Source organism: Pinus tabuliformis, chromosome 8 (assembly GCF_031772625.1).
Source record: "Pinus tabuliformis cultivar Carrire ecotype Pingquan chromosome 8, CPIR1, whole genome shotgun sequence".
In the NCBI taxonomy this organism is placed as follows: Eukaryota; Viridiplantae; Streptophyta; class Pinopsida; order Pinales; family Pinaceae; genus Pinus; species Pinus tabuliformis.
This window is the reverse complement of record NC_142294.1, coordinates 2,070,271,720-2,070,293,424: the sequence shown is the minus strand read 5'-3', so window position 1 is coordinate 2,070,293,424 and position 21,705 is coordinate 2,070,271,720. Positions and strand designations below refer to the sequence as shown.

Here is a 21,705-nt window from a genome sequence, read left to right as displayed (position 1 = left end):
ATGTACCATATACTAGAGATGTTGACCAAAATTATGGTACCTAGTTGATGTTGTAGATTTTACCATGGGTCAAATTTGTTGGCCATGATAATGGTAATTGGATGATGTTGATAAATGATGAGCCTTTTCTTAGAGAAATTTGTTAACAAGAGAACATTTGGATAGCCATTATGAATACCTCCCTAGCTAATAAAGAGTGTTGAATTTTATAGCTATGGTCGGTCTTCATAATCAATGCTTTAACACTTTAAATATATGCAATAAAAAATTCCAAACATGTTCTTCATGTTGGCTTCAAAAGAGAAAATTTTGAATTTGTAAAAATTAAATTTTTGGCTCCAAGAACATAAAGTTAGCCCTCCAAAAGTACAAGCTAGTTGTCCCTTATAGACAAACATATTTGTCCTACTTGATCACTATATATAGAGAGAAAGCTCGTCTCACTCATTCATATTATTTATCACAAGATCTTTTGTTGATTCTTACGAAGAAGGAGACAAAGGCGGCTGAAGTTTGACCACATCAGTTCAACATTGACCAACTCATTTTCTCTTTGTTTTATCTCAAGGTTGAATTCACACATGGGGGGTAGAAGCAAATCCATTATAGGAAGAAGGCCAAATTTTGGGCAGGAGGTCAAATTTTGGGCAAGAGATTGAACTTTGGAGCAAACCAAATTTTGAGTAGAGTTATCTCTGGATAGAATTTTGACCAGGTTTGACTTGGGCTTTGCTATTGGTCAATTTTTCTATTGACTAAAAGGGTCAGATTGTATCTCTTATTGAATTGCATAATTTCTCTAAGGAAAAGGTTGTCGGGTTTTCCCCTAAGTGGGTTTTCCTAGGGTAAAATTCTCATGTTTCTTGTTTCGTTGTCTCTTCATGATCTTATTGGAATTCTGCTTCTACTGTTGAGATATTTTGTGTAATTTCTTTATGATGAATGTGAATGCAAGAAAATATTAACTTAAGGAATCATAAGAAGTAATTATTAGTTAGAAGATCCCATGAAAAATCAATAAGGGACAAGGAAACAAAGTTGGAGGGAAAAGATTAAGGAAGACTAAGACCTAAAGGGGATAAGATGGATCATGGGTTTCCACGAGTTGCTGAGCTTGTAGCCATAATATTAGTTGAAGTTGTTGGGGATTTTATCAATTTCAAGTGTTTCTCTGATGACTTTGGTGGATAATAAGGGGTTAGAGGCTAGTATGTTGGCTTTGTCAAAGAAAATTAAGTTCTTGGTGTTGTGAGAGTGCTCTACAATAACAAACTTATATGTACAATTATGGAAGCTTTGGATATATTTTGAGAGTCATTCTATTGTTAGGGATAATACTTGGTCTAGTTGGTTCACTCTTTTCCTAGAATTTTGTTTTATCCACGTGATGGTCAAGAGTCTTTACAAGAGTATTATTTATTTTTATGTCTAACCATGGATTTAGCCACAAGAGCACACCACCATGCCTATTTGAAATCCCAACATAATTTATAAGGTGTCATATTACATCCATAGATCCAAGATGAGTTTACTTTTCATGTTTGTGGATCCCACTTTAATTCACGTTTTCTTGTAGAAAAGACTCTTCTTGAACTCCAATATTATCCTTTTATATAAGGATTTTCATTGTCGCATCCACTTGCTCCACCATCTCTCTCTTGTTGATGTAGTAATGGATGACTTGAAGGATTACTATGAACAAGGAGGCTTGCACCAAGCTTATGTATCCCACGATGACCTAGATAAAATGTTTGATGGAAAAATTGTGTCTTCCTCTAACTTAATGTTTTCATGGTAAGCCCTGGAATCCTACCATATCTCTACCACCTCCTTTATGCCAAAATTGACTTGGAAAACTGTCTTCTCCCCCTCATAACCCACTAGTTATTTCTCCATATCTTTATGTTGATCCACACTCTCCAACCCAGTATGGAAGAAATGTTGTAATGTCTTGTCCTATCTTATTAAACATTTTGACTCCATCAAATCACATAAAAATAAAAATAAAATAAAATAAAATTAAAAAATAATAATAATTACAATTATTAATAAAACATTTTGACTGGGTCTCTTGGTAGATCTGGAGTTAAGATGGATCTAGGCTAGTTTAATTTCCTCCTTTAATTAGGTCATATTCCACATGAATACCATGGGTCAATACCATGAGATTGGTAGATCTAGAGTTAAGATGGATCTAGGCTGGTTTAATTTCCTCCTTTAAATAGGTTATATTCCACATGAATACCATGGTTCAATACCATGAGATTTCATAAATGCTCAAGTTTACATTATTATTTTAGTTTAAAGTTATTTTTATTTTAAAGTAGAGTTATTTTTGTTTTTCTTTTATTTGACCAACTAAAAATGTTTAACAAAGAGTTATTTTTATTTTTATTTTATTTTGATCTAATAAAATTGTTTACAAGACATTACATTACGTTACATCTCTACCATATTGGGTTGGAGAGTTCCTCTAAGCACAATTATAATTAATAATTAAATAACTTAGATCCATCTTAACTCTGGATCTACTAAGCTCTCATCGGGATCTGGGATCTAGGTGCAAACCTCTTTTAAAGTGAAAAGAGATTTAATCGCCCTCCGTGCTTCGTAGAGATCCTGAGTTAAGATGGATCTAGAGCGGTTTAAATTTAATATTCCATTCAGGTTTCCCTATGAACATCCCTCCCATCCTCCCCAAAACAATTTTTTTTTTAATTCATTTTCTCTAGTCTCATTTTTTATTTATTAATGGTTGAATATTAATAACATTAATTTTATTTTCTTCTCTCTTATTGGTTTAAGAGTTAATGCCCTAACATCCTTTCTCACGTTTGAGTTGATGCAATAACAATCAACTCTCCCCACTAGGGTTAAGTTAATGCAACACCATCCTTCTCATTTGCAATTAATGCAATAACATCAACACTTCTTGAAATAGTTTAATTTAATTCACTTTGAGAAGTGCAATTTATTTTTGGTGAGAAAATATTAATAACATTATCTTATCTTTCAATGCCATAACATCCTTCCTCACTACGATTAAAAACATTGAATAATACCATTTTTACCATTTTTTATTGATTATAAAAACATTGAATAATACCATTTTTACGATTTCTTTTTACTTGTTATTAAAAATTGAACGCAATAACCTTCTTTCTCCCCTAAACTAAATCCGGCAGGAATTTATTGGAATCGCAAGTTTGATAGGTCCCAGGGTGCTGAATCCAAATATGCAGTTAAAAAACCATTTTAACTGCAACAAATCAAGATTTAACCTCCAAAAAGTCGCATTATAGACAACTCCTTTTTTTAAGCAATTCAATATTAACAACATTATTTTATCTTTCCATCAATAACATCCCTTTAAACACTTCTTAAAACCATTAAAGATGACATTACCTTTTGACTAACTGTTAGTCACCTTATTTAATGGTCATATTAACCTTCTTTTTAGCCTACTAATATTTTATCTTAAACACTCCTTAAAAGAATCAAGGATGGCATTGTCTTTCTAACTAACTAGTCACCTTATTTAATGGTTAGGTATTGGTATTATCTTTATAGATATTAATAACAATATCTCATCTCACCTCTTTTCTTACCGGTTCAAAGTTAATTTAATAACCTACTTTCTCACTTGAGTTAACACTTCCTTACACTCTCTCTCCAACGCTCACAAATAATGGTTGCTAGTGTGAACCTTTTATATATATGACCATGTCAAATGCAATCCTTCTATTTTTATTCGCGAGCTTGTGAACGTTCTATATAAAAGCCTCGTCTCGGATAAAACTCTGTAGCGATTCGGACCTGATTGCGCATAAATTTGACAACATATTACTGTATACACGATATTGAATTGAACTAGCATTGTCGCCGGTACGCAGCGCAATGGAGGAGCCAGAGAGAAGAAAAGGCGAACGCAAGAAACGCGTGTTCGGCGACAACACCATCAAGGTAGCAATTCAATTACTGTTATCTCTTCTTTCTCTGTTATGCTGTCGGTTGAGTTTCAGATTGTTTGTCAGTCAATTGGGATCGACCTGCTAACCTTCCACGAGCCAATGCTGGCCCGCCAATTATAAAATAAACTCGCTTTACATTGGAACTTCAAGGATAACCTCTAATTGCCTCTCTTTTCGCTTTTAAATTCCAAGGATTCAGTTGCAGGATTAGACTTTGATGGTGATATTGGTAACGGAGGGCTGTATTTTACCAGATATGTTCTCACAATTTAAATTTTGTTATGAAATTAGGTTTCACGGTGTTAATTCAGCAGCCACAGTTTGAAGCATAAGTGCACTAAATAGATCCATTTTCAGGTTAAAGCTTCTGTCATGGAGGCAATGTGTGATCACAATTCCCCTTTACCCACTATATTCGCGTTTTATTCACTTCCCGACCATTAGTGCTCGAAAATATTTTGGCTTTTTCTGTTCTAATCGCTTTCATTCGGCCAGTCATTTGAAATAAAAGTCCTTGAAATGCCTCCATGGATAGTGAATGTTTGACGGTGTGATACGAATAATTATATTCTGTTTTGGAAGAAGAAGATTTTTGCGAGTGCATTTCCTATAAAATTTTGAGCAATATGCAAAATTGCTGCAGTTCGTGGGGCTGTGGTCTAGCTACAAGGTGGTGTGTTTGTTGCAAGATGGTATAGGGTCAAATCCCGAGAGGCAGGCCCTCGTAGAATGATTGCATCCGAGACTGGGTGGAGGTCCCAGAGACCTTGACAGTCAATAGATGCAGTTAATTAAGTCCCAGCGATCTTGACAATCAATCGATGCAGTGAATTAAGTCCCATCGACTTTGACAGTCAATAGATGCAGTGAATTAAATATAAGTGGAAAGTGGCTCTGTTTGAAGTTACTGTTGCCCAGGTATTTTTGTTAAAAATAAATTATACAAAATTGATACAGAAGACTTTAGCAAGAAGTGTGAGCTGCGCATCTACTCCACATGTCCGCCCGAAGTTAACAAAAGCCACTTAGATACATGCAAAACAGAGTGAAATTGGTATATTTTCCCGGCAGATAAGTAAAATGATTGGAAAACTGAGTTTTTCAGCCATTGTTGAAAAACCCTATTTTTATGTGAACGTCATAGACACAAGCTTAGTCATCGCTTTTGATCATTTTTTTTTTCCAGAAAATTCATAATTCGTGGACTCCCAAGTATTGGCGAATTTTGTGGCAAATCAATCAGGCCAGGTTCTGTTGTTTGTTCTACAATTCAGCAAAATGTGGTTAGGATTCATTTTTTCTGAAAACACATACGCGTACATATGTTTTTGAAAACTACATAATTGTTTTAACATATGTTTAGTCTTGACATTTAGTTAGAGTTATATTTGGATCAAATTTGAAGGGGTAACAAATGTTTATAATTGTTTTCTGTTTGAAATTTGAATATATGATATTATAACAAAATTTACTCAATTCCTTTTCATGACAAATTTTTGGCAATGGCGACTTTTGCCTCCAATTTTCATGGCCATCATTTTTGATAATGAGCAGGATCTGGGTGACTAATAATATAAAAATGGGCATCACAAACTTGGGATAAATGTTGTAGTATAATCATTTCATGTCTTCTTTCTGCTAAAAACAAGCCAGTCATCTCAAAGTTATGTTAAAGTTCGGTAATAACCATTGCAACATCAAGTTTTGGATAGGATTATTGAAATGTTGAGTTCTGATAATGAACAAAGTTATCGTTAATGTTAAGACGTAAACGATGCTTGTTCTGGCACATTTAGCGTGCTCTTAATAGTTCAAACTTCATACTTCATATCCATCAAGTTCGAGAGACAACATGAACCAACGTTTTATTGTATATTACATGTCAACATTCATCTGTCCTCGACAATGATCTAAAGGAGAATCTTTGCCCAATTAGTTTGCTCTTTGTTGCTAATATCACTCTTTATATATATATATATATATTACTATGTGGTTCATAGACCTTGCAGATCATTGACCACTACATCCACTGAATATACTAGGCAGAACCAACAAAAGTGGCATTCTCCTTTATTTTTCAGTTTCATCCTTTTACTTAAATTTTAACATTACGATGAAATGATTCAAGATGTTGTGACATTTCATTAGATAATATCATGTGAGGGTATGTGATTGGCATTTAATCAAGAGCAATAAGCTCTATGTGTACCCCAGCGTTGATGGTGTTGATTATTGAACTCCTTTGTCAAAACTTTAGCAAAAATGTTATTATTAAGGAAACTCTGAGATATTATCAAGCAATCAAGCTAATGTGGAAGCTTGAGTTTGATGAGTGATTTGTTGTAGGCTAGTGGCCTAGCAGCTTGAGTTGTAGCATTGTTTTTGGACTCTAGAGGCCATTTAGAACCTCATTGCTTATGTATTTTGTTGATGATATGTAGTGCACTCGGTGCCATTTTGATATATGCACCCTTACATGGTATATAGATGAGCAGACTTTGCATATTTTGTCTCTAATGGTTTGAGATCATGGTTTGTAATCTTATATATATATATATATATATATTTAAAAATAATTATTTTATGTATTTTTTTCAATTCTGGTTTATTGAATTTGGTTCCAGTTCGAATCACGGTCAGATAGGCGGCCAGTTTGAAACTCGGTTCCGTTTTTTAAAACTATGAATTGAACCCGTGACCTCTCAATAGCAAAAGATGCTTTAACGATGGGACTTGACCAATTGAGCTAACCCTCAAGGCTTATTCTTTCTATAGCTATTCTATTCAAAACCAGACGTGACATATGCATTTAGAATCTTCTTATTCCTATTCTTGAGTTTTGTAATACTATGCATACACGGCTTAGATTTAAAAGAAAAAATTAGTGGGAGTGATATATTATGGTATACTGCCTGTAATTGCTGCTGCATTTTTTGATTTTTTTCTATGGGCTGCATAGTTGAATAGCTGATTTGCATTCTGGAAACCTAACCAAAAACCTGTCAAAGATAAAGTTTTCATTCTGTGTAGAGAAAGTACATTCTTTGTTGCATTTTATACTGCATATCATCTCTGAATGTGCAAAATATATGACCAGGATAGACATATTGCTATACCACAATGAAATATTCAATACTTTATGTCTTCTTAAATATTATTGTGTTTTTGTGATATTCATGACGAATGATTGCTATTGATTATTACTTTAGTTTTTTAAATATTACCCTTTTGTTTCTGAATTATGCAATGCTCTTTCCTATATTGAAATGGAAGCAACGATGATTGGATGTTATTGTTTCTGGCATGTTTGCAGCATTTGGAGCATCTTCGAAAACAGGCTCGAGCATTGTCTGGAGAAGTTGTATGTAACATTGATCAAACGTGTTTAACTTTTGTATCTATGCATATCCTTCTCTAGCAGTATAAGTGTAGTAAGAAAAATGGAGATGTTTGAGGAAGATGCACGTATGCTAAATTTTGAGAAAAGTGATGTTATGGTGCTTATCATTGACAATGCTTTCATTGTTATATCAATTAGACACTGGGTTTGCTAGTAAATTGATTTCAGAAAAGCATTTTGAAACATTATATAACAGTTAATTACTAATAATGATTTTAATAAATGGGGTTTTCAGTATTTGATAGGGAAACACGTTTGTCACGGATATACATGCATGCATGCATACATGTTTTTGCTGTGAATTGCATCAAATTATGGGGGGTAAATTTCATATGTTCTTCCTGCAATCATTCTTAGGGATTATTTATTTTGGTTGGAGGGTATATGAATACCTGGGTTAAGGAGAAACACTTGTTACACAACTTTCCTTCTCTGTAGGAGCATGAGAATCAAGGATGTTCTTGAGAGGTTTGTTTGTTGTTTATGCACAATTGAGCTGTTAGATGATCCAAAAATACTATCTTTTCATAGGTTATAAAATTAGAATAAAATAATTATTAATTTAAGATATTAAATTAATAATTATTATTCTAGAATGTTTAATTATTTAGAATTAGTATATTGTTGTAACTAGATATGACTCTCCAAATGTGTCGTACCTTAGGCTCTATTTTAGGAGATTTGTTAGCTAGTTGGTTTGAATAGCTATTATTGTAAATGGACACTTGTTATTTAATAAGTGATCCATAATTAGAGGTAGTTAGGACATGGAGCTTATAAATAGCTCATTGCAAGATTGTTTAGATGTTCGGGTGTAAACTTTTGCAAAATCAAATTATGTAATTATTTTTTTCTGTTTAGTAAAATTACGTGTCTGAGGACACTTCTGCCACTATGAGCAAGAGGATAAGTGTTTTCATGGGATATGTGGACATTTATACATCTGATTTTGACACAGAATTTTGAGCGAGAGGATTTGTCCTTGGAGACTACACGCGTTAGATGTAAGTTTTTTTTTGAGATTTACTTATTAATTGAATTTAGTTTTGTGAGTATTTTTCCAATCTTTCGTGATCATATTGGACTTCTAACTTATAGCTGTTTTGCTTGCAGTATCCAACATTCTTAGAAAACATGAACAACTAAGAGAGAATATAACAAGGTGTGTTTTCTACAGTGTGTTGCCTATGTATTTATAGCATTGGATGCAGTCTGATTTGTTTTAAATCTTGAATACTTTTTTGTTAAAATATTTTTTTGGCAGACGCTAGTTGTGTTTTCTGTCACATTGGAAATGTGCTTGTTCTCTGAACAGCACAGCTGAAAATTATTTAAAAGTCCATCAATACCAAAGTAAAAGTATTCTTTCCATGTTCAAGGACAGTTTTTGTCATATATTATATGTTCAAAGCTTACATATTAGCATGACAGACGTTTTTGTTGTTGATAGCATTGGTGAAAGAATCTTTCTATTGCTTATAAAAGAGGGCAAAGACATGTAGAAGAGACAAGTGAAAGATCTGTAGAGGACCACCACCTGCTAGTTATTTTGAATGGCCATAATTTTTCCTTTATAGATAAAAAGATAAGATAGATAGATACATAAGATAAGTTTATTAATGTCCAGCAAATGGCAAAATTAGGTCAAGGTACATAAGTGGTGATACATGGCAAGAATGCAAAGACCACTCCTATAAAAGGAAAAGCCAAGTTATTCTATGAGCTCTAGGATCTATTGGTTCAAAGTCAGAGTGAAATATAATGCTCTGGGAAGAGGGTCCAAGGAAAAGAGCTTCAAGGCTCAAGTGCCTGTTGCTGGAAGAAGTAGAAAGGGGGCTGTTCTGTGAATTTTCCCTGTCGAGTGTACAACTCTCTTACTGTCTGAGGTTGGCTGCTGAAGGGTTCTCTGGATAGAGGACTGGCTGGGGAGCTGGATTTGGTCAGGGGATTGTCTCTCTGTCTTGGAAAGGTGGCCAGGTGGAAGGATGCTTACTGCTCTGGCATAAACTGTCCTAGGATCGAAGTTGCTAACTCTGCAGGGGTCTCTGGTGTGAACTGTCTGGTCATAGAAGACTTTATTTCTGTTCTTGTTTTATCTTTAGGCCCCTGGAATATAACATGCACATCATGTATCACACTGAAAATGTTAAACACTTTAAAGATATCATGCATTTCACGTGCATACCTTGAATTGATATTTTGTCAAAGGGCTATCCTATTGTATGAGATCACCATAATGTTTACCAATGTGCAATCTCATTGTATTAGATCAGCCTAATCTAAAACATATATAAATGACTATTTTAGAAGTATTGTTTCAATAACAATAGTTGGCATATATAATAGATATAATAGCTTGGCCAAAGATTGATTTTCATGTAGATTTATTAGATTCGTGATATTAAATTGATTGTTAAAAAAGAAGAAAAAGGTCTCAATAGCACTTAATAATTGCAAAAAGGTTATTCACCCATATTAATAGATACAATAAGATATCACCCCTTTGTGCCCCTGCTTCTGTATAAGACTGAACAAACTGCTTGGTGTTTGATTAAGCAATCAGCTACCTGAGTTGTTCCAAAACGAAGGACACCCAACCAAGCAATGGAAATGGCCATTCATTGTGACGGAACTGAGTGTTTGATTAGTTGTATTAGGCTTTAGCTATGTTATAATGTGGCAATTGAGGAGTACCCAATTTGATTATATAGCCTAGGTTTTTACATTAAGTTCATATATATTTTTTTGACAAAAAAAGTTCATGCTGTTTTTTTGTTCCATGTAACAAAGCATCCCACCCTCCAGCCCATAGGCAAGGGTAAGATATTCCATCGGGTACAAGTGTACAACGACAAGGGTTGAAGATATGAATTCAACATGTCACTTGTTTTTTTGTTCCATGTGATAAGGCATCCCACCCTCCAGCCCGTAGGCAAGGGTAAGATATTCCATAGGACACAAGGATGTACAACAAGGGTCGAAGATATGAACTCAACATGTCACCTGAAAGAATTGAACCTGGGTGGGGAGGATAACAATTATTCTTCCCAATCACCAGAGATAATTCATGATTATAAAGTCATGTTGTAATGTAATCATGTTATACAAGTCATGACTTAAGTAATACAACCATAGATTAGGTGATCAGGTGTTTAGGGAGTTTGTACTTTGCCAAATTTATAAAGATGACAATTTAATTATCCTTTAAGCATTGTAATTTTGTATCATCCAACGAAATTGTCTCTTTCACTTGTTATTTGCCTTTTGTATTTGTGTGGATCTATGACATGGTACTAGAGCCATGGAAGGAGTCAAGGGAGTCATGGTGAAGGAATTTGAGGGACTATAGAAGATAGAGAAGGAGGGGAGGGATTGTATTGTTAATGTGAGTGGTAGCATCGGAAGGTCTTCTGCATCGACTTGGTGTCTTAGCATGTAGAAGACATTATTTGCCTCTTCTTGTGGTTTATGACTTCTTTCTTAAGTCTAACTTAGGAAAAATACAATAATTAAAGTAAATTTATTATTGTGGACTATTGAGTTATTTTCTAAGGATAATCTCAACTGTTGATCTTCAAGATGGTTCTAGAACGAAGATTGGGGTTAGGTATTTGGACTCAATGAAGATTATAAAGGGAGCTTAGCAAGGAGGTGAATACACAAGACGAAGAGCACAAGTTGTGTGAGTGAGTCATCATGACGAGAAAGCGATTTTCGTTGAAGTGTATGTGGCTCAGTGGACCAGTGTACAGAGAAGGAGAAATGCGAGTGGGTTTGTGCGAATCCAAGGAGGCCGAGTAGGAGGAGATTGCAGGTCTGAGTTGGAGGGAGATTGTATTTGCTTGGAGGAGGTCGAGTTGTTGGAGTGCTGGGTTTTTCCCAATGCACATTCATGGCAAGGCATAGATCTAATTGTTGGAGGGTGTAGATCGAGTTGCTAGAGGCTGAGTTCTTCAGGTCGATTTCATTTGGAGGCATATTTCCTAGAGGCCGAATTCATTCTGAGGGAGTCGAGTTGTAGGTTCTAGATTTGTATTTTTCCTTGTATCTTTGTGGGTTGAAAAACCTAGATTTTCTAGATAATGAATGACATAGAATTGTTGTGGGTTGATTAATTTTGCAATGTGCGATTGATCTTTTTGGTTTATTCTGTTGCAAATTTCTAATTTTAGAAGTTACAAATACAAATGGTTTTATTTTTTGGTAAATTAGTGTTTATTTGGGTTAATAAATAAACTGACCATAAATTAATTTGCCATGAGAAAATAAATTTGGCTGTTATTAGAAATTAACATGTCTTCAAAGTAGTCTAGAAGACTTTGAAAGAGAGATCTGAGATCATGAGGATTTGCAGTGGTGAGTTTTCCTTTTTGTAGTAGCATAATTATTTCTTAAAGTTTGCAACTGGGTTTTGTGGCCACGGTTGATTTGTGGAGATGACATCATTGTTTTGTTTGAGATATGAAGACAAGTTGGATGGGGTATCAAATTTCAACCATTGGAAGGAGTGGATTACCTAGATTCTGAAGTCGAATGGTCGCTGGGATTTAGTGAGTAGAGACATGCAAGTTCCTTTAGATTCGAATCTTGTAGCCGATCATAGGGCGAAGGATATGAAAGTGAGTTACATAATTTTGGATGGTGTGAAAAGACAAATGTGGCTAGCTATGACAGGCCTTTATCATAGTTCCAATGAGAACAAGAAAATGGTGTTGAAAGAGAAGTTGAACGGTATAAAATGAACAGATCTATGGCTGTGACATCTTATCTCACGAAATTCCAATAGGTTCGTAACGAGCTTGCAATTGTTGGGGAAATTGTGCATGATTTAGAGTTGGTCAAAATTACTCTGAAAGGTTGCATGAAGCAATGGCCCACTTTTGTGGATGTTGTTCTTGCTTGTCAACAACTTCTTAATTGGAGCCAGTTATGGGATGACTTCCCCTAGAAGGAGATTTATGAAAATTTGTTGACCGAAGGATAACGAAAGGGTGTTGAGGAGAAAGATGAAGTTGTTCTTGTTGCACAAGCAAAAAAGGGCAAAGCAAAGCCCAAGTAGAACCAGGGTGGAGGATCATCTTCACAAAACAAGAAGGAAAAGAACATGAGAAAAGTTAGATTCTTTGCGTGTCATAAGCATTTTGCTAGTCAGTGTCCTAATAAGGCCAAGATGTAAATGTGGAGCTTGGTGACAAGGCCAAGTTTGCAGTCGAGGACATTGGGAGTATCGAGTTTCAAATGGACTCAAGATGCATCATGGAGGTGAACTAGGTGTTATACATGTTGGGGTTGGAGAAGAATCTCCTTTTAGTTTCGACTATGGAAGACAAAGGACTAGAAGTTAGCTTTACGAGAGGTGAAGTTGCTTTTGGGCCTAAATGGATTGATTTTAGCAAGAAGAAAGTGATTGGTAGAAGCGAGAGGGATCTCTATATGTTGCGAGGGCAACTAGTGAAGGCTTTCATCCATGAAAGTGACAACTGGAGCAAGATTTGGCATAGGAGGATGGGGCACCTACATTACAAAGCTCTTCTGATGGTGCAAAGGATGGTTACTAGTTTTGCGGAGATTCGGGTGGAGCAAGATAGAGTGTGCAAAGGGTGTGCGCTTGGCAAATAAGCCAAGATTGCGTATCCTCATAGTGAGACCAGGTCAAAGGGCATGTTAGACTTGGTGCATTTTGATATTTGTGGTCCTATGTCCGTGATGTCGATCACAATGTCCTTACATTTTGTGATATTCATAGATGATTATTCCAGGAAAACTTGGATATACCTAATGAATACCAAGGATGAGGTCTTCGATTGGTTTCAGGAGTTCAAGGCTCTTGTGGAGAACTAGATAGGGAGGAAGATCACGGTTATGAGGTCATATAATGGAGGAGAGTATACTTCCAAGGATCTCATTGCCTTCTGCAAAGATGCAAGGATTGAGAGGAAGTTGATAGTTCCTTATAACCCTCAAAAGAATGGGGTTGCCAAAAGGAAGAATAGGCCCATCATGGAGGCTACTAAGGCAATGATTCATGATCAAGATTTACCCAAGTTCTTATGGGGAGAGGCATTCAAAATGACAGTTAATATTGAGAATAGAATTCCTCACTGGATTTTGGGGAATAAGGCTCCTGAAGAGGCTTTCACAGGTGAGAAACCAAAGGTTGAGCATTTGAGGATCTTTGGTTGTCCAATCTACATTCATGTACCCAAGGAGATGACAAAGATGGGGCCTTCTAGGAAGAAGGGAACATTTGTTGGATACACTGAGACATCAAAGGCTTATAGGACAACGGTAGGTTGAGATTAACTGTGATGTTACCTTTGATGAGGATGCAACATGCTAGAGATCCGAAGGATCTCACATCAATGTTGATGATGAGGAGGAGGTGGCTCCCAAAGATGTGGGTTCAGGTCCTTTTGTGTTGGAATTTCTAAGTTTATCCCGTTAGAAATTCTTCCTGTACTATCTGATTTATTTCTTCCTACTTGTTCAATTACTTAACAAGTTATTTACTATGTAAATACTGAAAATAAATACAAGTACAGTATCAACATCTACAGATCATCAACTGAAAGTAAACAAGCACACAAGTGACACCGTTATTTTTGGACCAATGTCCTTGGAAAAACCCAATGTGGGAAAACTGGTGCAACTATTCAGAGGGTTTTATTATTATGCAGTTTTCAGAATACAACTAGGGTGCTAGAAATGGCTCACCCAACAGAGAATGCCCTTGGCAGTGGTACCTCTCCTTGGAGATAGATATTCCAGTTGATTAATCACTAGGTGAATGATCCCACAACAACACTTGCAACTTATACTGCTTTGCGTCACTCTGATAGGGACTGCGTCACCCTATCTGGCTCACCAGCTCCCAGTCTGTTCCACGAAATCCTCAAGCGCTGCCTCTAGGACTTCCGTTAGCTTTGCTAGCCTCTGTGTCAGCCCCTAGAGCCTTTGCGTCTCACACACTAGCCTCTCTGGCTCTGTGTAGCTCCTGGCTGCCTATGTGTAGCCTCCAAATGCCTCTGCGTCAAACTCACTGGGCTCTGTGCTGCCTCTCTGGTACCAACTCTGCCTCTTTGCTATGTATTCACTCACTCGATTTCCTTAACAAACCTTGCCCTAGAAAATCAAATTCTTAATCTCTCTTGGTGTGTTCTCCAACTGATCCTCAAGCCTCCTCTTATACTTTTTTCGTTGGTCCATCGATGGCCGAGATTAAATCTCTAACCATGACTTTTGGACCCTTCTAACCCAGTTTTATATTAATACCCAGTAATATTTTATTTTTCCTAAGTTTAGATTGAGGAATTCCATTAAAAATATTAATTATTTTAATGTCTCCCAAATTGGTTAGAATCTGCCGAAACCATTTCTGGGTCTTGGAGATCTCATGTGCTTTAGCCTCTCCACCAATTTTCATGGCTAGAGCACATCCGATGCTACCCCAAATCAACACTCCCTCTTAGCGATGACTGTGCTCTAATAATACTCCTCACTGAGTATCACCTTGATCATCTAGCATCGGTCCCTGTGCTGATGCTAGACCTCCCTGCCCAACATCCTCTGCACTGCTGCATCATGTACTGTTGCCCATGGCCCTGCCACTGCCACTGCTACATTCTTACGACAACTCCCTCTACATCTGTGCTGCCACTGGTCCTTATACCTAGCACTGTATCTACATTGCACCCCCCTTTCCTCACGCTGCATCGTGTTGGCCATAGCACTGTCACTGCTAACTGCTACATTGCAACCCAGTTACTGAGAAGGAAGTAATTGATTCACTCAACTCTGATATCCCTGTCAGGCTAGAGACTCTCTCAATGCCGAAGCTTCCTCTGTCGCTAACAAGTGCTCCCTCTACTGACCTCTGCGCTGCTGCAATAACTCCATGCATCTCGCACCGTTGCACTCCTCTCCGTGCCATCCTGCACTGGTGCAGTACTCTTGTGCTTCTCGCACAATTGCATCCTGCTAGCCTCTGCGTTGTCCTAGGACTCATGCACTGTAGCACTCTGTGTGGCTCCATCCGCATCACTCTCTATCGACTTCTACCAGTCCTGCTACTCCTCTTCGGGGCTCCCGTAGCAAGGAATAATCCAAGAGGTTGGGTACCTCAAGGATCCTACACCTCATCGTCTGTAGTCTGTCTGACTACAACTTGATGTCACCCCACTTCCTCTCAAGTGGCGCATGAGCACTCATGGCACAGTCGTCATCCTTGACTTCTTTTTCCGCCCTTGCTGGCGTTGCCTTGGTCTCAGAAGCCTCTCCCTTGTTCTTCTTCCTAGGACACTAGTTCGCAAAATGACCCAGTTCCCTACAATGGAAGCACTTGACCTTGGAGAGGCCCTTCTTCTTTCTCTTTTCTTACTTTCCCGCAGATGCAAGAGCTGCATCTTCTTCTTCCTCCTTGATTCGGACCCCTTTTTCGCTACACCTTGCCTTGGTCACCTGTCTAATCTCTTCTTGACGAAGGGCCGCCCACAGTTCCTACCAATCTGGAAGGCTCGACCTGCCCAGTATGCTCTGGACAAATACCTCCCAATCCTTTGGGACTGCGTTCAATGCAATCCTCACCATCTGTTCCTGATCCGACGTGGCCCCTATGGAAGTTAGCTGGTCACGGATCTCCTTCAATCCACCGAGGAAGACATCTATCTGCTCACCCTTCTGCATTTGGTATGACTGCAGTTGATTTTCAAGTAACATCTTCCTCTGCACGGAAGTATGTGGTACAATTTCTTCAGGGCATCCCACATCTCATTTGCTGTGTCCTTCTCGGCAATATGTGACACCACATGATCCTTGACCCCATCAAGGATGATGCACTTTGTCCTGGCCATTGCCTCCTCTTACTTCTCATTTTCAGCTGGGTCAACTGGGATCGCTATTGTTTTCAAGGCGAAGTCCTTGATGCGATATCAGTCTAGAATGGACATGATCCTTGCCTTCCAGACCATGAAGTTGGATACTTCGTCCAACCTATCTTGATCTGTCAGTGCATTCACGACCATTATGCTGCTCTTCTTCCGACTCCTCTGAGTCTCTCCATTTCCCTCCTGGAAGTCCTTGGTTCGACTCCCTTTAAGTCTCGATTTCCCTTATGGAAATCCCTCCTCCTTGGTCTTGTCCTGTTAGGTACTGTTCTAATCACAGTACCCCACCAGCTTCACTTTGCAAATTATCCCCAACCTCCTCCTATACCCCAACAACTTGAAGGACTGAGCTTCTAGGCTTTGCGCAATCCCGACACCGGCAATATCTGCACCTCTTGGCCACGGCGTCGATCCTTCCTTACTAAGTAAGATGATCGGGCATTGCGTAGGTCAGGTCTGGTCTTCTCTACCTCTGTGCTGATCCTCCTCCTGGCTTGAACTTATGACGCAGGCCCTCAACGTCACCCCTTCCTTACTGCTTTCTGCTAGGAACAACTTCTGTCACTCGAGACAACTGTTTCTGTTGCCACTGCTCTGCTCGGCTAATGCCTTCAGTTATCCTATGATCTACAACCACGCTCTGATACCATGTTGGAATTTCTAAGTTTATCCCATTTGAAATTCTTCTTGTACTGTCTGATTTATTTCTTCCTACTTGTTCAATTAATTAACAAGTTATCAACATCTACAGATCATCAACTGAAAGTAAACAAGCACACAAGTGAGACCATTTTTTTCGGACCAATGTCTTCGGAAAAACCCAATGCGGGAAAAGCGGTGCAACTATTCAGAGGGTTTTATTATTACACAGTTTTTAGAATACAACTAGGGTGCCAGAAATGGCTCTGTTATGAATATAATTCATAACAAGTAAATAAATAAAATAATTTAAATATTAAATAATCAAAAATTGATTATGTTAAATAGTCATTAAGTTAAGTGAAAAGGCATGTCTAAAAGACATGCCTAATCATGAAAGGTCACTTGCTTAGGTATAAAAGCAGGGCCTCATTGTAACATTCATATCACATATACATTTTATATATATAATAAATTATTATTACAAATACCTCTTGTGTATTTTTACATTCAAGTCTCCAAGCTATTAGTTTTCATGCTTTAGTAACAATTTTTATGCTTCAGTGGTATCAAAGCCATGGCGCACAATATAATGATGCGAGTCTTTGAACATTGTTTGCAGGCTGCAGCACAGTGTGCCATTACATTCACATCTTGAATGCGTTGAACAATTTAGTAAAATTCAAGAAGTATTTCAGTGATTAAAAAAATCATGTGCAGAAGTTAAAGCATGTCGAAAGGAAAATGATAGTGATGAAAGTGAAACTTTTAGTGGAGATGCTTATGATGACTAAGATGAAAGGTCATTGTTTGAAGATGACGGTGAGGCCAATTTGGAGATGCCTTTAACAGATGCAGAGGTTCAAGATCTGATTGATGAGTTTTTACAGGTTGAAAGCAAGGCAGCAGAAGCGCAAGAATCATTAGAGGAAGAATCACTTGCCTGTGTTGAAAGGGATGTTAGGTCTGAGTTATCTGAGTCATTAACTGGGAAATATTTAGAAGATGCTGTTGAGAACGAAATGGAAACCTTCAAGGAACAGTGGGAAAGCACTCTTGATTGTTTGAAGGATGAGAGTGCAGTTTTGCTAGAGCAACTTGATGATGCTGGATCATTTTCCTTCTTGTTATGATATTGTTCATCTTCTTGTTTCTCAAGATAGTCCTCATCCACATCATCTTCATCTGGATCATCATCTTGATATTTTTTCGTTTCTTCATTGTCGCTATTATCTTCCTTATCATCAATTTCCTTTTAACATGCTTTAGCTTCTGCAATTGATTTTTCTAAACGTTGAAATGCTTTTTGAATTTTACTAAATTGCTCAACACATTCAGGTCGTGAACTTAATGGCACATTGTGTGGCGAACAACGTTCAAAGACCTGCATGATTATATTATGCGCCATGGCTTTGATACCACTGAAACATAAAAACTGTTTCTGAAGCATGAAAACTGATAGCATGGAGACTTGAATGTAAAAATACACAAGAGGTATTTGTAATAATTTATTATATATATAAAATGTATGTGATATGAATGTTACAATGAGGCCCTACTTTTATACCTAAGCAGGTGACCTTTCATGATTAGGCATGTCTTTTAGACATGCCTTTTCACTTAACTTAATGACTATTTAACATAATCATTTTTTGATTATTTAATATCTACATTATTTTATTTATTTACTTGTTATGCATTACGTTATAGACATGCCTAATCATGAAAGGTCACCTGCTTAGGTATAAAAGTAGGGCCTCATTGTAACATTCATATCACATATACATTTTATATATATAATGAATTATTATTACAAATACCTTGTGTATTTTTACATTCAAGTCTCCAAGCTATCAGTTTTCATGCTTCAGTAACAGCTTTTATGCTTCAGTGGTATCAGAGCCATGGCGCACAATAATATGATGTGAGTCTTTGAACATTGTTCGCAGCACAATGTGCCATTATGTTCACATCCTGAATACGTTAAACAATTTAGTAAAATTCAAGAAGTATTTTAGCGATTAGAAAAATCATGTGCAAAAGTTGAAGCATGTCGAAAGGAAAATGAAAGTGATGAAAGTGAAACTTTTAGTGGAGATGCTTATGATGTCGAAGATGAAAGGTCATTGTCTGAAGATGACAGTGAGGCCAATTTGGAGATGCCTCTAACAGATGCAGAGGTTCAAGATCTGATTGATGAGTTTTTACAGGTTGATAGCAAGGCAACAAAAGCGCAAGAATCAATAGAGGAAGAATCACTTGCCCGTGTTGAAAGGGATGTTAGGTTTGAGTTATCTGAGTCATTAACTGGGAAAGATTTAGAAGATGTTGTTGAGAACGAAATGGAAACCTTCAAGGAACAGTGGGAAAGTACTCTTGATCGTTTGAAGGATGAGAGTGCAGTTTTGCTAGAGCAACTTGATGATGCTGGATCATTTTCCTTGTCGGGTATAGAAGGAAATTCTTTTCCTTGTGGAAAGCATTCTGGTTTTGTTAATTCTAATAATTATTATATTCCAAATTTCCACAGCAATTATAATGCGAACTTTGTGAACAATAGTTGTGTTCTTGGTCCTGTAAACTGTGCCAATTATTATATCAACCAAACGATGAATTATTTTTTGGCTTCCGATGCAAGCGCCATGAGTCTAGAACAAGAGAGAGAACGTAGTGCCAGCCCAGTTGTCAGCCAAGAATTGGATGTTCTCGGCATTCCTAAATTTGATTGCCTCGATCAATATCGATATCCATATCGACATACACCCAAAGGAGAGCCAATTCCATACGTGCCTGATTTACGTAAAAAGTCCAGTAAAACTGAGGAAACCAAGGAAAATGTTTGGGAGGAGAAATTCAGTGATCCATTCCATTTTTCCCAAGAAAGGAATGAAGGTGCAGTCCAACCTGATCAGAGGAATGAAAATGTTAAAGCATATGGAGGGATACATGAAAGCTATTGGCATGAACATGTGGGAAATAATAGCGAGAACCTAACCGAAATCAAGGGTGATTCATCTGTTCCAAATTCTTTGGAAAACAACAATGAACATTCTCAACCGCCCTTCACAAATAATTGCAAAAACCTAAGTGAAATCAAGGGACACAAGCGTTATCTAGAGCCCGTTACTCCTGGCAAGGATCCATCATCTAAACTTTCTGCTTTCCGTCATTTCCCTGGTTTGCGTAAGGTTTTTGCTATCTGTCATTGCCCTGCATCTGAACGAAGTAAGGCTTTTGCTATCCCTGATTGGCTTACATGTATACGAAGTAAATCACAAGATTTGCACCTGGATTTGAGAATTATACTAACAATGGAGGAATGGCTCTCGTGCTACCACCTCGATCCGCCCTATGATCTCATCTCAAAGGAAGAGGATCTGGTGCCAGTGATCAATTCTATTTTTGGGCGAAATCTCGATGCCTTGGAATTGAAGACAACGATTTTAGAAAAGCCATTGTTGCTCAGTAACGGAGGTGCCATCTGTTGCATGGCCCAGTTTTGACGTTTCCCGCAACCCTCTGTCTACTATGTTGTCAATGCAGTCTCTATCGTTGTTTTCTCTACATCGACACCTCTATTCCGTCGCTCCATGCCTCAGCCCCGCCACTTTACCTTCTCACCTTTCCAACAGCCGAGAAACTCCATTCCTCTATCCCTATTGTCTGTGCTATCTGTTGTTTTGATTGCGCTGTCTCTCATCGACCCAACCAATTGCCATTCCAATAAGATTAAACGCCGTAGCAAGTTTGTTTGGTACACCGTTTCGTGGGGTTTGGCACCGATTCGTACGGTCCTGTGCGTAGCATGTCCCTTTGGTACATCATTTCATCGTGGGAAATACATTTGTCAGCGAACTATAATTACATACGCGTATGAAGTTTTAAACCAACATACACATATCAAGTATCAAATACCAACATACACGATAATTACATACACATATCAAGTTATATTATCAATTTAATTCAATAAATTTAATTAATTAAATTATATAAAAATATGTGTATATATATATTATGAAAAATATATATATTATTACCCAAAAAAACTTATTAAAAAAAATTGAGTTATTAAAAGAAAAAAGAGTTTTAAAATTTTTTATAAAAGAAATTCAAAAAAAATCTAAGGGAATATTACTGATGAGCTATAAGACAAGAGGATGGCCAGATTATACACATCAAGACGACAAACACTAGGTGAAGAAAATCCACAGCATTAAAGCTTTGAGGACAAAGCTTTCAGATGGCTAGATTATACACATCGAGACGACAGACACTAGGTGAAGAATTTCCACGGCATTAAAGCTTTGAGGACAAAGCTTCTGAAGAAAGGGGCTATGTTATGAATATAATTCATAACAAGTAAATAAATAAAATAATAAAAAATTGATTATGTTAAATAGTCATTAAGTTAAGTGAAAAGGCATGTCTAAAAAACATGCCTAATCATGAAAGGTCACTTGCTTAGGTATAAAAGCAGGGCCTCATTGTAACATTCATATCACATATACATTATATATATATATAATAAATTATTATTACAAATACCTCTTGTGTATTTTTACATTCAAGTCTCCAAGCTATCAGTTTTCATGCTTTAGTAATAGTTTTTTATGCTTCAGGCTCACCCAACAGAGAATGCCCTTTGATTTGAAAATGGGGCACTTAGGCTTCTTGTCTAATTTACAAGAATCTCTCCCACTCCCAAAGCTTAAACATTCCCAAGTATTATTGATTAACCAATGTGGAATTAAATATGCCTTAAATGCTGTATGTTGATATCTATTTTCAACTGATTATGTGCCTTAAATGC

The 21,705-nt window shown here is 37.1% G+C and overlaps 1 protein-coding gene across 3 annotated transcripts in view; it reads left to right on the top strand.

Moving 5' to 3' along the window:
- Positions 1-3,742: 3,742 nt before the first annotated feature.
- Positions 3,743-21,705, top strand: part of LOC149244781 (centromere protein O) — a 190,475-nt gene continuing 172,512 nt past the window's right edge. Inside the window, exons 1-4 of one of the 3 annotated variants that reach the window (XM_089374994.1) lie at positions 3,743-3,963; positions 7,285-7,332; positions 8,330-8,375; positions 8,485-8,533. In XM_089374994.1, coding sequence (XP_089231120.1) covers positions 3,898-3,963; positions 7,285-7,332; positions 8,330-8,375; positions 8,485-8,533 — 209 coding nt within the window. In that variant the 5' untranslated portion in view covers positions 3,743-3,897. Of the gene's footprint in view, positions 3,964-7,284; positions 7,333-8,232; positions 8,376-8,484; positions 8,534-21,705 lie in introns of all 3 variants that reach the window. The other 2 variants (XM_089374992.1, XM_089374993.1) reach the window with 2 other exon arrangements.